This window comes from Cyprinodon tularosa, unplaced genomic scaffold (assembly GCF_016077235.1).
Source record: "Cyprinodon tularosa strain WSP-4 unplaced genomic scaffold, ASM1607723v1 ctg488, whole genome shotgun sequence".
In the NCBI taxonomy this organism is placed as follows: Eukaryota; Metazoa; Chordata; class Actinopteri; order Cyprinodontiformes; family Cyprinodontidae; genus Cyprinodon; species Cyprinodon tularosa.
This window is the reverse complement of record NW_024039216.1, coordinates 109,858-122,228: the sequence shown is the minus strand read 5'-3', so window position 1 is coordinate 122,228 and position 12,371 is coordinate 109,858. Positions and strand designations below refer to the sequence as shown.

General features: G+C 35.5%; 1 protein-coding gene across 5 annotated transcripts in view; it reads right to left on the bottom strand.

Annotated features, from left to right (window-relative positions):
- sobpa (sine oculis binding protein homolog (Drosophila) a) overlaps window positions 1-12,371 on the bottom strand; it is a 50,474-nt gene that overhangs the window by 11,813 nt on the left and 26,290 nt on the right. For 3 of the 5 annotated variants that reach the window (XM_038302339.1, XM_038302340.1, XM_038302342.1), the window contains one exon: window positions 5,244-5,339. The exons of the other annotated variants lie outside the window; for them this stretch is intronic. In XM_038302339.1, coding sequence (XP_038158267.1) covers window positions 5,244-5,339 — 96 coding nt within the window. The remainder of the gene's footprint in view (window positions 1-5,243; window positions 5,340-12,371) is intronic. 5 annotated transcript variants of the gene reach the window in all.

Below are 12,371 nucleotides of genomic sequence, written 5' to 3'. Positions count from 1 at the left end.
CATAAAAATTATGGAGTTTAAAGGTTGCTTGGACAGATGGACTTTTAGAACTAACTTTTGTCTACTGCAGCCTTGAATAATGGGAAAACTGAAGTTTTTTTTTTAGAATGTGTTAACTTTAACTAATCCACTTTGTATGAGGAAGAATGTTAATAAAATTACACACAATGACCAAAGTAAACACATCCACAATAGATCTCAGACATAATTTCACATCAAAGCTCTGAAAGTCTCTTTAATTTTACATGCTTTAACTGCCCATTTAGTCCATACCAATCCAATGGGCCATGAAGGGGCAAAACTCCTAAAGGTGCTCTCACATGTTGAGTTTTATAATGCTAAACCGCAGATATTTTAAATAATAAATGTACCGAAATTTTCCTCGACTCAGAAAGACAGACGGAGAGCACTTAACGACTTTCTGCACTGTGAGTGAAAATTTCACTGCGCATTACACTAATGGAGTTGTGCTTCCTCTTTTACTCCCGTCTCGCTCCCTACTCCTGAACACAGATGTTTGCAGTTCGGCCTAATTATGGACATTTATTTTCACCGTGGCCAATGAACCAGCATTGGTGGTGTACTTTAACCATTTGCATTACAGTTATCTGACTTTGAAAGCAAGTAACCGCTGCATTCACCTGTTGTGGATGTAGAAAATTAGGAACCACCAGCTGGGCCTTGTTAAAGGTTACAGGGCAGAAAGGAACAAAGGAAATATCTGTCATGCATTAAAAAAAAAAGAAAACTTTAAAAATTGAAGAAGAGAAAGAGTTTACAGATTTAAAATGACTGCAGAATGTAGGAGTGGTTCAAAGTGGTAAAGACTAGTTAATGAAGAGGATTCTCAAAATAAAATGGTTAAGGGAGACTGTCATTAACATAATGAAATTAATAAGAAATTATATTTTGTTTTTAGAAAAACTGCTTCTTACAGCTTCTTTTTGCAAAATGTAATTACAAAGTGAGTACTCACCAATCTCACTACTACTACTCACTATTTTTGCCACATTATTCACCTGTACCTTCTCTCTTAGTCTCTACCAGCGTGCAGCTTAAGCTTGAGTTATCTGAGCCTGCATTAGTGGTTTCAGCCTTGTAGTGGATGTAGACATATTTTTAATCAGCTGATATGCAGTATTGGTAAATGAAGAGGAAAGAAATTTTAGTATAGATAATTTCTGAGATGATACATCAGTGATTTTGATAAAAGGGAATCCAAATGTCTGTTGTGCAGCGGCCTATAATTTTTTATTTTTTAAAAAATCTGATTTAAACTTTGTTTTTGCTCAATTTATTTGTTAAAAAAACGGTAAGTTAATAAAAATACCACGGGACTGAGAGTACGATTTTGCACTAGTCTTCAGTAGGTAAAGTAGGAGATGTTGGGGCTAAGCCAGTTTGCATCTCCCAGTTAAACTGTGAAGGTAACAAAGAACAATTCAAGATCAAGTGTGAAAAAGCACAATTAGATTAAAGAGAGATAATACTCAAATAGTGCATTAGATACAGTCTGAACATTGCACTGAAATAAACAGAGTCGGACTAATTCAGAACTCATTAACAATGCAGTTACCAGGAAAAAGCATTTTGATGTGTTTAATTTGCAATGACTTCTGTTTATTTATAAAATTGCACGGCAATGCTGGGGTAGATTTACTGGGAAGTCTGCAGACGCTGGTTTCTTTTCATTACTTCACCCCTCGTGTTTTTCTGCCTGGCATCTCCTGCTTTTTGGTTTCCTATTTATTGTTCTTAGATTTATGCTTCTGTTGCCATTTGTTTCTAAATTAAATCTGCAAAAACTCATCTATGCCTCCTACTACTCTGGTTTTGGGTCCTCGACATCCACCAACTTTAACATTAAAAAGTTGTACACAACCAGTGTGTTCAGGCCTTTACACATTAATTTTCTGATAGTTCTATGGTGCTGCCAATAGATGGCACACGTGTCTCTTTATGTCGGCTCATTTTACCCTGCACAGGAATTCTATTTAGGCTCAGAAAAGACTATCTAAAATTTAACAGGACAGACGCATGGTGTATAACACTTTGTTATGATCAAATGTTTTTGGCCTTCTTTCCATAGGCATAATATATGAGTATGCCCCTTTACTAAACACAGAGCTTATCATAAAGCAAAGTAATAAGAAAGAAATACTTAAGACAAATCCTGAGATACAAGCCAGCACTGAAATTAATCACTTTTCATTCTGTTTGCAAAAGAATTTAGTTGGATTACAATCCTCATATTGTATGCAAATACTTATTAACCCTGCTCTGCTCAGAGAACTTGGTTGATGAAGTTTTTTATCTAAGGAAAACCAGCGGATTGCATCCACCAATTGACTCAAAGGCAATCCCTCACACCAAGCATGCTTGTAGCGACAGTGGGGAGGAAAACTCCTTTTTAGCAGGAAGAAATCTCCAGCAGAACCAGGCTCAGTGTGAGCGGCCATCTGCTGAGGCCGACTGAGCCTCTTCAATACTACTAACTGTCATGATTCTGCCCTTTGTGGACTTTTGTTAAAGTTTCTGTTTAAGTTTACAGTTACCCTTCAGTTACACTTTGAGTTATGTCATATTGTATCATGGTTTCTTTTCAGTTTTGGTTGATATTTAAGCAGTATTGTATTTTTTTGTTTTTGTATTTTTACTTTTTCATAAAATTTTGCAAGAAATCTTCCCTGCCTGCTTCTACTCCTACTTCAACTTCATAAACCCTGACAAATAACAATACATATATAAAATACAAAACGTCAACAACCACATTAGGAAAGCCTTGTACACACAAGCACAGTAAGTAAAATACTCAACTTCTATGTAGTTTTCTTAAGCTTGTAAAACTAGTTAGATATTAGTACAGAAACCAAACAGATAAGGAGAGATAACAATAATGCTTTTTTGTAATAAACAAATGTGAACCTTGCAATTTTTAGTTTATTTCCCCTGGTTCAATATTATTAGAATAGCGTAGTCATATTATTACTTTAGTTTCTATAAAATGTATAAATGCTATTTTCTTGCACATTAAGATACTTTTTTCTTAGAACCTTTTCACTCCTTTCCTCTTGGTTTACTAGACTCTCTGCATTTGTATTCGGCTTCTTTTCAGGCTTCCTTTACCTAGTCTTCCTCCCTCAGTCTCTCGGCCTTCCTTCTTTGCTCCACCTTATTATTTGATTCTCACCTGTATTTTGTAATTTTCTACTCCACCAGCTTATACGTCCACTGGTTATAATTTATTTAAAATTTATTTCAATATTTTCCCCTTGCTGGATCCTTCAGTTATGTACCTGTCCCTCTGACTTTGTGTCAAGTTCTGTGAATTTTTCAATGGTATCGTTAAATGCATTGTTACGTCCACCATTGAGGTCAATTGGAGACTTTGCTAAAGGGAAACAATTTAAAATCCTCTCATCTTTGCTAGTTTAGCCCTGTTCTTTTCTCTTTATTTTATATTTCATCTTTCTATTAGGATGCTCTGATCCCAAACCTGGATCTAATATTGGTTCCAATATTGACTAAATAGCTTGTGTGGATATCTGTAATTTGATATCGGATGTCAGAGTGCCAATACAGAGCACTTTCATGGAAGTGTTATTTATTTCTTTTTGATAATTATTTATTAATAAATAAAATAAAGCACAACCTGAGGTGGGTATTGTACTCAAAAACTGCACTCAAGAAAGAGTAGCACTATTTAAAAATTTTTTTCAACCTCTCAAAACCGTTTTAAAGCGTTTACTAATTATTACTCAGAATGCATGAAAATTAAACTGGTAAAATATTAATTGGAAAGCTTAGATTCTCCACCATTCAACCAGCTAGTTCATTTTATGGACATAGCGAGCACCAAAGCACAATTATAGCAGCATGTCGAAATGTCGCATGACAAAGCAGCTACAACAAGCAAGCATGTCTTTATTACTGCTGTTGAAAAAAGACTTATTTTCGAGAATAAAAAAACAACTTTGAGTCATGTTTGACCTGATGCAGCTTGGGCTTGACGCAGTTTGGGTGTTTTACTCACCCGATCTTCATGGATATATTCAGAAACTAGAAGGTGTTAGCTTCCAAATAACATATCACACATGTAATTTGGGCTTACAGTTCCTCAGTTATTTGCTTTTCCATTTCGGTATGCAAAATAGACGAATTTCCCAGAAATGAGGTGGATATTAAGAGGGTAATCAAGTAAAAGCAAAAAGTATTTAGTAAAAAGGCTACTTGGGAACTAAACAATTGTCAGATACTATCATCTTTAATGTTTAGAAATTGAATAATAAATTTGCATACGTGTTTACGTTTATATCCTAACAGAGTCAAATTTCACTAAAAATAAAAAAGAGCTAATACAGAACAGTAAAGGACACCAGCTTTGAAATAAATTCAAATAAATACTTCATAATCAGTTCAACCATTCACGTTCTTTCATTGACTCAAATAAAGAAACAAAAAAATTATGTTCCTTCTTTTATTGTCATCTGCTTCTCAGAGGTTAACGAGCAGAAGTAACAGACCCAGGAGAGAGACCTTAAAAACATCCCCTCAGGATGATGGTGTCACCACCATGCTTCACCTTGGGGGTGGTGTGTCCAGGGTGTTGTGCTGTATTAGCTTTGATTTTACAAAAAGAATATCAGTCCTACTGGTTTGCAGTTATATCATGCTTCTTTCCATTTTCACAAATAAGTTGATTCTATTGACGAACTAGGCCACTATTTTTGCACGTCAGTATCACTTTACTTGGATTTAGCTATACATAAGCATATATATACATATATATACAGAAGAGTTTTATATATATATATATATATATATATATATATATATATATATATATATATATATATATATATATATATATATATATAATTAAAGTATTTCTGATTCTGATTTCTCAAAAGAAATGCGTTGCACTTAATTTGATTTAAGGTTTTTTGGACTAAACAGAAATGCATGCCACACTTCTAAGATTGATTTATTGTTGATTTATCAAAAAAAAACTCAATAAAATACAAATGTAATGATGGCTGTAAAACCACAAAATATAGATAGTTCCAGAGGGGATGAATATTGAATATATGTCTGTCTTTTTGTAACAGGACATGATGCATGACAAAAAAAAAAAAAGATTAAAAGCACAAAAAAAGTTTTCAAACATCAAAATGAAATGAATGCAAGCTCTGAAGGACTCAGAGCTGAAGCTGTGTCTGGTATTAAATGGTCATGATTCTTACAAGAACATCGCTGTTTGTCTTGAAGACAAGCCGGGGGGCGTCCCGAGTTAAGACGTGCCGGGGTAATTTCCCTCCAAGGCTGCCGTCGTCTCTCGTCTGAGGAGAAATAATGGCTACTTTTTAAGGATGGACAAATAAAACAGGTGAACAGAGGCAACAAAAAAAAAAAAAAAAAGACAGAAATACAACACAAGTGTGATAAAAAATGATGAACTGAAATGGTGGTTGTAAAGTTTTATGACAGGCCAAGTAAACATGCAGACATGCTTGTGTAGTTTTATTTTCACCCTCGGATATCTGAAGTAAAAGGGCCACTTCAGAATGTTTTTAGTGATGCCCGAATACTGTGACCAGCAAAAGTATTCATTGATCCCAAAACCTTTTTATATTTTGTCATTTTAAAAATAAAAAAAAAAGGCCAAACTATCCATATGGGGCTGCGGGGATGTTCATCTTAAGGAAGGACGGGGAAGCTAATCAAAGTTACTGGATAGAGGAGGACAGAGATCATTACAAATACAGGGTAATCCTGGGAGAACACCTGCTTCTATGCTGCCAAAAGACTTAGAAGTGGGGTGGGGGTAATGTCATAGTGATGTTAGAGTGGCCTAGTCCAAGTCCAGATATGATCAGCTGTGGTAATAGTTGAAAGTTTTTTAAAAAGTTAAAGAAAAAATCTATTTGATGTACAAATCTGAGACGGGCCACAAAATGCTTGGAATCTAGATTGTGCAAAACACAAATTTTCAGAATTTAATTTTTCTAAAAAAGGTTGAAAACCATGCAGCCGCCTCCTAAGTATGCTCTAGTTTGTGTTAAATGACCGGGTAAAATCCCAACAAGCTAGACTGAAGGCTAAGGTTGTATTTTAAGAGCAGAGAAACACTTATACACTGTAAAACCAGATTAAAAGTCATTATTTGTTTTTAAAAACTATTTTAAAATGTGTTCCTAATCTACTTAACATACATAGAATAACACAACTCCTGCTGAATGGATTTTGAAGTGTTTTTTCTGCCTGAGCTTTTATTTCTGAAATATTTTTTTTTTATTTGTATTCATTACTTTCTTTTTGTTTTTTAAAACAAAAGGACTTTTTACATAACTTTATATTATGGTATGTTTAACTTGTGTCATTTTAAACAGTAATACAGGTACTAAGTACTCAGTACTTGAGGCAGCCTTTTTAAACAAATACTTTTTTATTCTAACTTAAATAATTTATTGGGTGACTAATTTTTACATTTACACAACTAGAAATTGGTCAAGAGTAGTGCTACTTTTACTTGAGTACATTTTCTTGGTATTCTACCCACCCCTGATTGTCATTTAAGTGAGTACCTTATTGCAGCATTAAAAGTACAATCCTCTCAAACATGGATTCAAGCAGGATTTTATGCACAGTGTAATTTAATTCAATAAAAGAAATCCAGGGAGGTGTTATATAATCGGGTCAGACTGTGCAGCCAAACACTCCTGAACATCTGTTGTGATAGAAGTTTGTTGTTAGTTATGGGCCCCTTAAGGTGTATCTTCCCCTTAAAGCAGTAAAATGTCAAACACTTCATGAAAAAAGTTACTTTTTGGTGCAGTAAACTCTATTAGAGTATTCTACATAATTTCTACTCTGTATTTCTTAGCTTCGGTAGAAACTAGAATTTCCAAAGTAAAATTAAACCTTTTTTATGTAATACATGAATTTTGGGAAAAGGGAAAGTTTTACTTAGATTCCCTTATACTATTTCAATGTTTAGCAGCAGTATGTACATAAACCAAAAAATACTACATAAACTTTAATCTAAAAATGTAGCATTTTGAAACGCAAGCACTATAACTCAGCTCCGAGTCCAGAGTTACAGAATCACACACGGAGCAGGACGTAGTCCCGACGACAGTCATTTTGGCAGGATGCAACAGTCCTGCAAAAGCCTGCTCGCTGCTCATGGAACTGATATATGCCCTGAACTTGGCATACCCTCCCACATTGCACTACACTTTTTAAGTCTTATAAATACTTTTCCAGGAGTTAGATAGAATTAAACTGTCCCCAAAAGTAAACAACCTCAAGTTGAAGTTTCTTTCCTAAATGAATTCATGACTTGGTCATCTTAGGGTAGGAAAATGTGACATCAAATGCCAAGAATTAGCAGTGGGTTCCAATTAATCTTAGTGTCATTAATGGTTTTTATTTTTTGCTAAATAAGATACAGATACTTTTTTATTCAGTATCTATTAGAGATTTTATTCTACATTGAGATGGTTAGACAGTTTAAGCTGTTCATTTTTAATTTTGCTTAGGGCGTCACAGTGGTTAGCGCTGCCGTCTTGCAGCAAAAAGGTTCTGGGGACATTAAAAGACAAACCCTTTGTATTCTATCGGACCTGGGGACCTTTTCTCTGCTACCTTGATGTCACCACATCCCGTAGAGTGAGGTCAGGACTTATGGAACTGGCCTGGGAAAAAGACCCAGAGTTATAATGTGACAAGCTATCATATTTGTGTGGATACTATATATACATATATATTTTGGTCTCCCTGATTACTCGTTGTTTTTTTTTCCTCTTTTGTTTATTTGTTTCATTTTATTTATTTCTTTGTTCTGTGTATTTTGTTTATTATGTTAGGCCTGAATTTCTGTATTTGTTGAGCACTATCTGTGCTTTCTTTGCTGCGGCTCCAGCGGCTTCTGCTTTGCAAGAAAAAGTTTAATAAAAATAAAGTTGAAAGAAAAAAAAGGTTCTGGGTTCGATTCCTGGCCCCTGGTCTTTCTGCATGGAGTTTGCATGTTCTCCCTGTGCATGCATGGTTCTTTCAAGGTACTCCTGCTTCCTTCTGCAGTCCATAAACATGAATATTAGGTTAATCGGCTTCTCGTAAGTGTGAGTATGAATGGTTGTTTGTCTCTGTGTTGCCTTAAAATTATGAGTAAATGCTGTTTGTGCCAATGAAAAACAGGTGCACTTTACTTAATTTGTTTTTTTGTTTTTTTTAAACTAACTTACAACTTGGATGTAATTAAGGAAATGTTACTTAATATCTGTTATGTCTTATGGAAAGTAAAATTCACATGATACTGGCAGGTGAATGTTACTTGATATGGCAGCATTCAATTTGACTTAAATCATTTGCATGCAAATACAATATATTTTTAAAGTAAATCTTATGAGTTGTTTTTTTCAGTGTATGTGAGACTATGTTTCCTTTACTATGCAATTCATCAACTCTAATTTGTAAGGGCAATTTCATTCTGAAACTTTTTAAACTGCTAATAAACGTTGCCAATAGCAGGCCAGTCTAATCGTTGATGTGTTCTACAGACTCCAGACAGCTAAACGGACATTAACTGGGGAGAAATCTGAGGACTCAGAAAACTCTCCGTGGCAAACACACAGTCTCAAGACTGAAGAAAGCTGCAGCAATGTGCGATTATTCAGCCTCCAGTTGGTGCTCTGACCCTCTGGCCCCGTTCCAGATCATTTGCATATTGTACTAATGAGGTGTTGGCACCATGAACAAGGCTCAGGGCTCGCAGAGAGCCACACAAAGACAGACATCGATGGAGAGACAGATATGAAGTGTTATTTTAAGAAAAATTTGATCATGAGAAATATTTAGAAATATTGAGCAAATGAATTTTATTGTTTAATTTATATCTATCAGGAGCAAATGAAGTACTCATCAATACTTCATCCATCTATTCAAAGGAAGATATCCTCCTCATGACTGCCCTCTCTTGATGCCGCGGTCCAGAGGGGATGTAAGACCTGCAGACAGTCGACATGCTGTCTTCCATCTGGGCACGCACACCCATCCAGGTGTGTGTGTCCATCACTTGCCAAAAATAACTTCTCTTCTACAATAAACAATGTTTTCTAAAATAAGACACCAATGTTGATGCACACAGTGCATTATGGAGCTGATTGTTGATTCCAAACCATAAAAGTGCATCCCACATGGCAGCAGGCAAATAACAACTGTAAACCCTCTGAAATATATATATAAAACAACAATTAACCCAAACATTACTTTGCTGTTTTTCCTCTGTGATGTCTGCACATTGCACAGCTTCTATTTTACTCTACTCTTTCTGAAGGGTGCAGCTACAGTTGCATCTGCTAAAAAGAAAACTTAAGTCACTTTCAAGCAGTTAGACCTTCTTGTCATCTTTAGAAAATGTCTTGATTTGTTGGACTTTGGGAACTTTTATCTGACCTGTTAATCATTCAGGCATAAGAGGTCCACAAATCTCAAGGGAAAACATTCCAATGGTAATTGCTGTTGTCATAACAAGCTCTCTGGCAAAACATTCCTGAATGTGAAAAAGATTATACTATCTATAGTACGAGTTAAAGAAATGTCACAAAGCCATCCAAGTTCATGTTTACTTTTACAGTCTTCACGTCTTGTTAGTTGGAGTTTTACTTTTTTCTTTATTTGAGCTAGATGGCTGGCAGCTATGAGATAATCACCTTCCTCTCTGTGCCCTGCAGCGGTGTAAGGCAGGCCTGCAGGGCTTCCCAAGCTCCAGCGGGCCTCAGCTGCAACGTGCAGACTCTTTACAGTCTTCATCACATGCACAGAAAAATTCACACACACCGAGGCACGTACAGAGACACACTCTGATAGATGTCCTCATCGCTCTCGTACATTTCTCCCACTATGGCAGCTGATCGAAAAGCATGGAGGGTGGAGAAGCAGGGAGGCAGGTTTGTGTGCATGTTGGAGGTGATGTGACATTTCTGGGCTGACATGAAGCGACACTCTGCCCCCTCGTGCCTGGAGCGAGCTCTCGGGGAAAGACACTGATGGAGGTCTGAGGTCTCATAGGAGAAGGTGGGGGAGGTTTGATGGTGTGAACAAGAAAAGGAAAGTGTGTGCTGCAGCAGAAACAACCTGCGAACTGAAGTCTTCCCATGACATGCTTTTAAATGCTCCTCTTTTCTTAAATAAATCATGATAGGAAAAAGAAGTAGTTTGTCATTACCAAGATGGCATTACAAACAAACAAAAAACCCCAAGAAGATAATATAAAGTAAAAATTATAAAACTCAATTGCTTAAAACAAAGATAAATTAGTTATTTTATCAGGAACAAGCAGAATTTCTCCACAGTGGCAGCAACGCATGGGTTACAAAAACCCTGCAAAAAAGCTTTTAAAACACAAATTCTTAAACCACCTTCCATATTTATTACTACCCTATTAAAACTCTTTACGATTCACTTTACTGCAGTGCAGAAATGTACCCTCTAATTTAAATACTTTCTCACAACTAGTTTTAGCACCCTCTCAAAACAGAGAAAAATCCTAGTAAGTGATGCACTATAATAATAAAGTAAAAAAATGTTAAAGCTGATCACTCTTTGTAGGAGTCGTTATTTAGTGATTTGTACCTAATTGCATAATGACAAGAAGTCATCATGCTTTTTTACTTAAGTGCAAAAATTACAGTAACAGGAATTCACTTCTTCCGCTAGTTTTACAGTTAGAGTATGGATCCTTTTGGATCTAGAGGTGACAATGACCTGGGTGACTGAAAATCTTCACCAGCATAACTATAGCTGGGTTTCCATTACAAATGTGTGCAAAACCATGTCATAATTCTGCTCAATTCTAAAACGCTCATTTTCAGATTTGCAGTATTTCCATAAGAAATAAAATGCAATCAAAAATGTAAAATATCCACATGAATCCAAATATGCTCCGCCACCTCCTACTGCTTCCTGTCTCTTCCTTCATCTGTTTACAGGACGGTAAGGTCCAGTTGATGATCATGTGACCTGTGTGATGCGTAAAAAAGGGTTTCCAACCAACCGAAAAACCAACCAATCAAAGCGTAAAGAAACTGTATTGTTTCCTTTTAGCAAATTTATTCTCGTAATTACAATGGTAATGCAATTTAAAGGTTGAAAATGCAATTTGTAACAACCAGGATTAGCCATATTTATTTCACAACCATACATATTGGCTTTTCTGTACCTTCATCACAGACATATTGAATTTTTTTTTTTTTTTTGATATAACCCAGTAGGTGAGTCTAGAAGTAAAAAATGTATGATAATAAAACAACTAATATGTAATGGTTTAGTGGAGGATTCATACAGCTTTTTAACTTTGGAAAGGAAAGTAAAAAAAAAAGATTAATACATTTTATTATTATAACAGTTCAGCTAATAAGGTCTCCAAAATTCCCAGTAAGGACCCCAAGAGTGTCATTTGCTTTTCTCATGTAAGGTGTACACATTTAAATAGTCACTGATGTTCTCTAATCTATTTGATTTAGCAAATTTTAACATTTTGCACACTGCAAAAAAAAAGAAGAAAAAAAAAACAATCTGTGACACAAAAAACTGAACTCAACCCCAATGATTCAACAGCTACATAGTGATCTGCTTCTCCCACTATCTCAGCATTCGATTTACATGTGAATACGCTGAATACGGAATAAAGGATGACTTTGCTATTCATTATTATCTCCTGTGATAAAAATTAAAATGTTTTTGGCTTAAAATAGCTTTTCTGTTAATTTGTTTTGGAAAAATACTGCATAGACTGCATGGCTATGTCATGATTTGCTGGACTTCACATTTATTTACAGGCTATTTTCTGTGCAGTTATTATTATTATCCCAGTGCTTCTTCTGAGTTTTCATTTGCTGTTGTGTTCAAATTCTGTATGTGTAAGCATGTAGTACCATTACCAGGTTTGTCTCCTCAGCCTTCCTTTCCCTTCAACTTGCAGCTTGGTCTTATCATCCACCCATCCAATTATTACAGATCCAGCACTTATAAATCCTAAAATCTATTTGGCCCGTTTCCCCTGTGTCTTCAAGCGCTCTATATGTTTATTTACTTTTATTTTATTTCCTTAAATGTCATCTTTGTTGTGATTCTGCCTCCTTCCTCTCTGCTGCTGGGTCCATCCATTACATGACGAATTATGTTTCAATACTTGAAATATTGACCATGGATAACTTACGTATGAGCAAAATGAAAAGCTGATCACTTTAATCGGACAGCAAAGGTAACTTGTGCAACATTAGGGATCTGCGTTACAATTCAAACTTCATGCTGTGTTATGTACTGTATGCATGTTTCTTACTATACGAGCGGGAGTTTGATAAATGTGA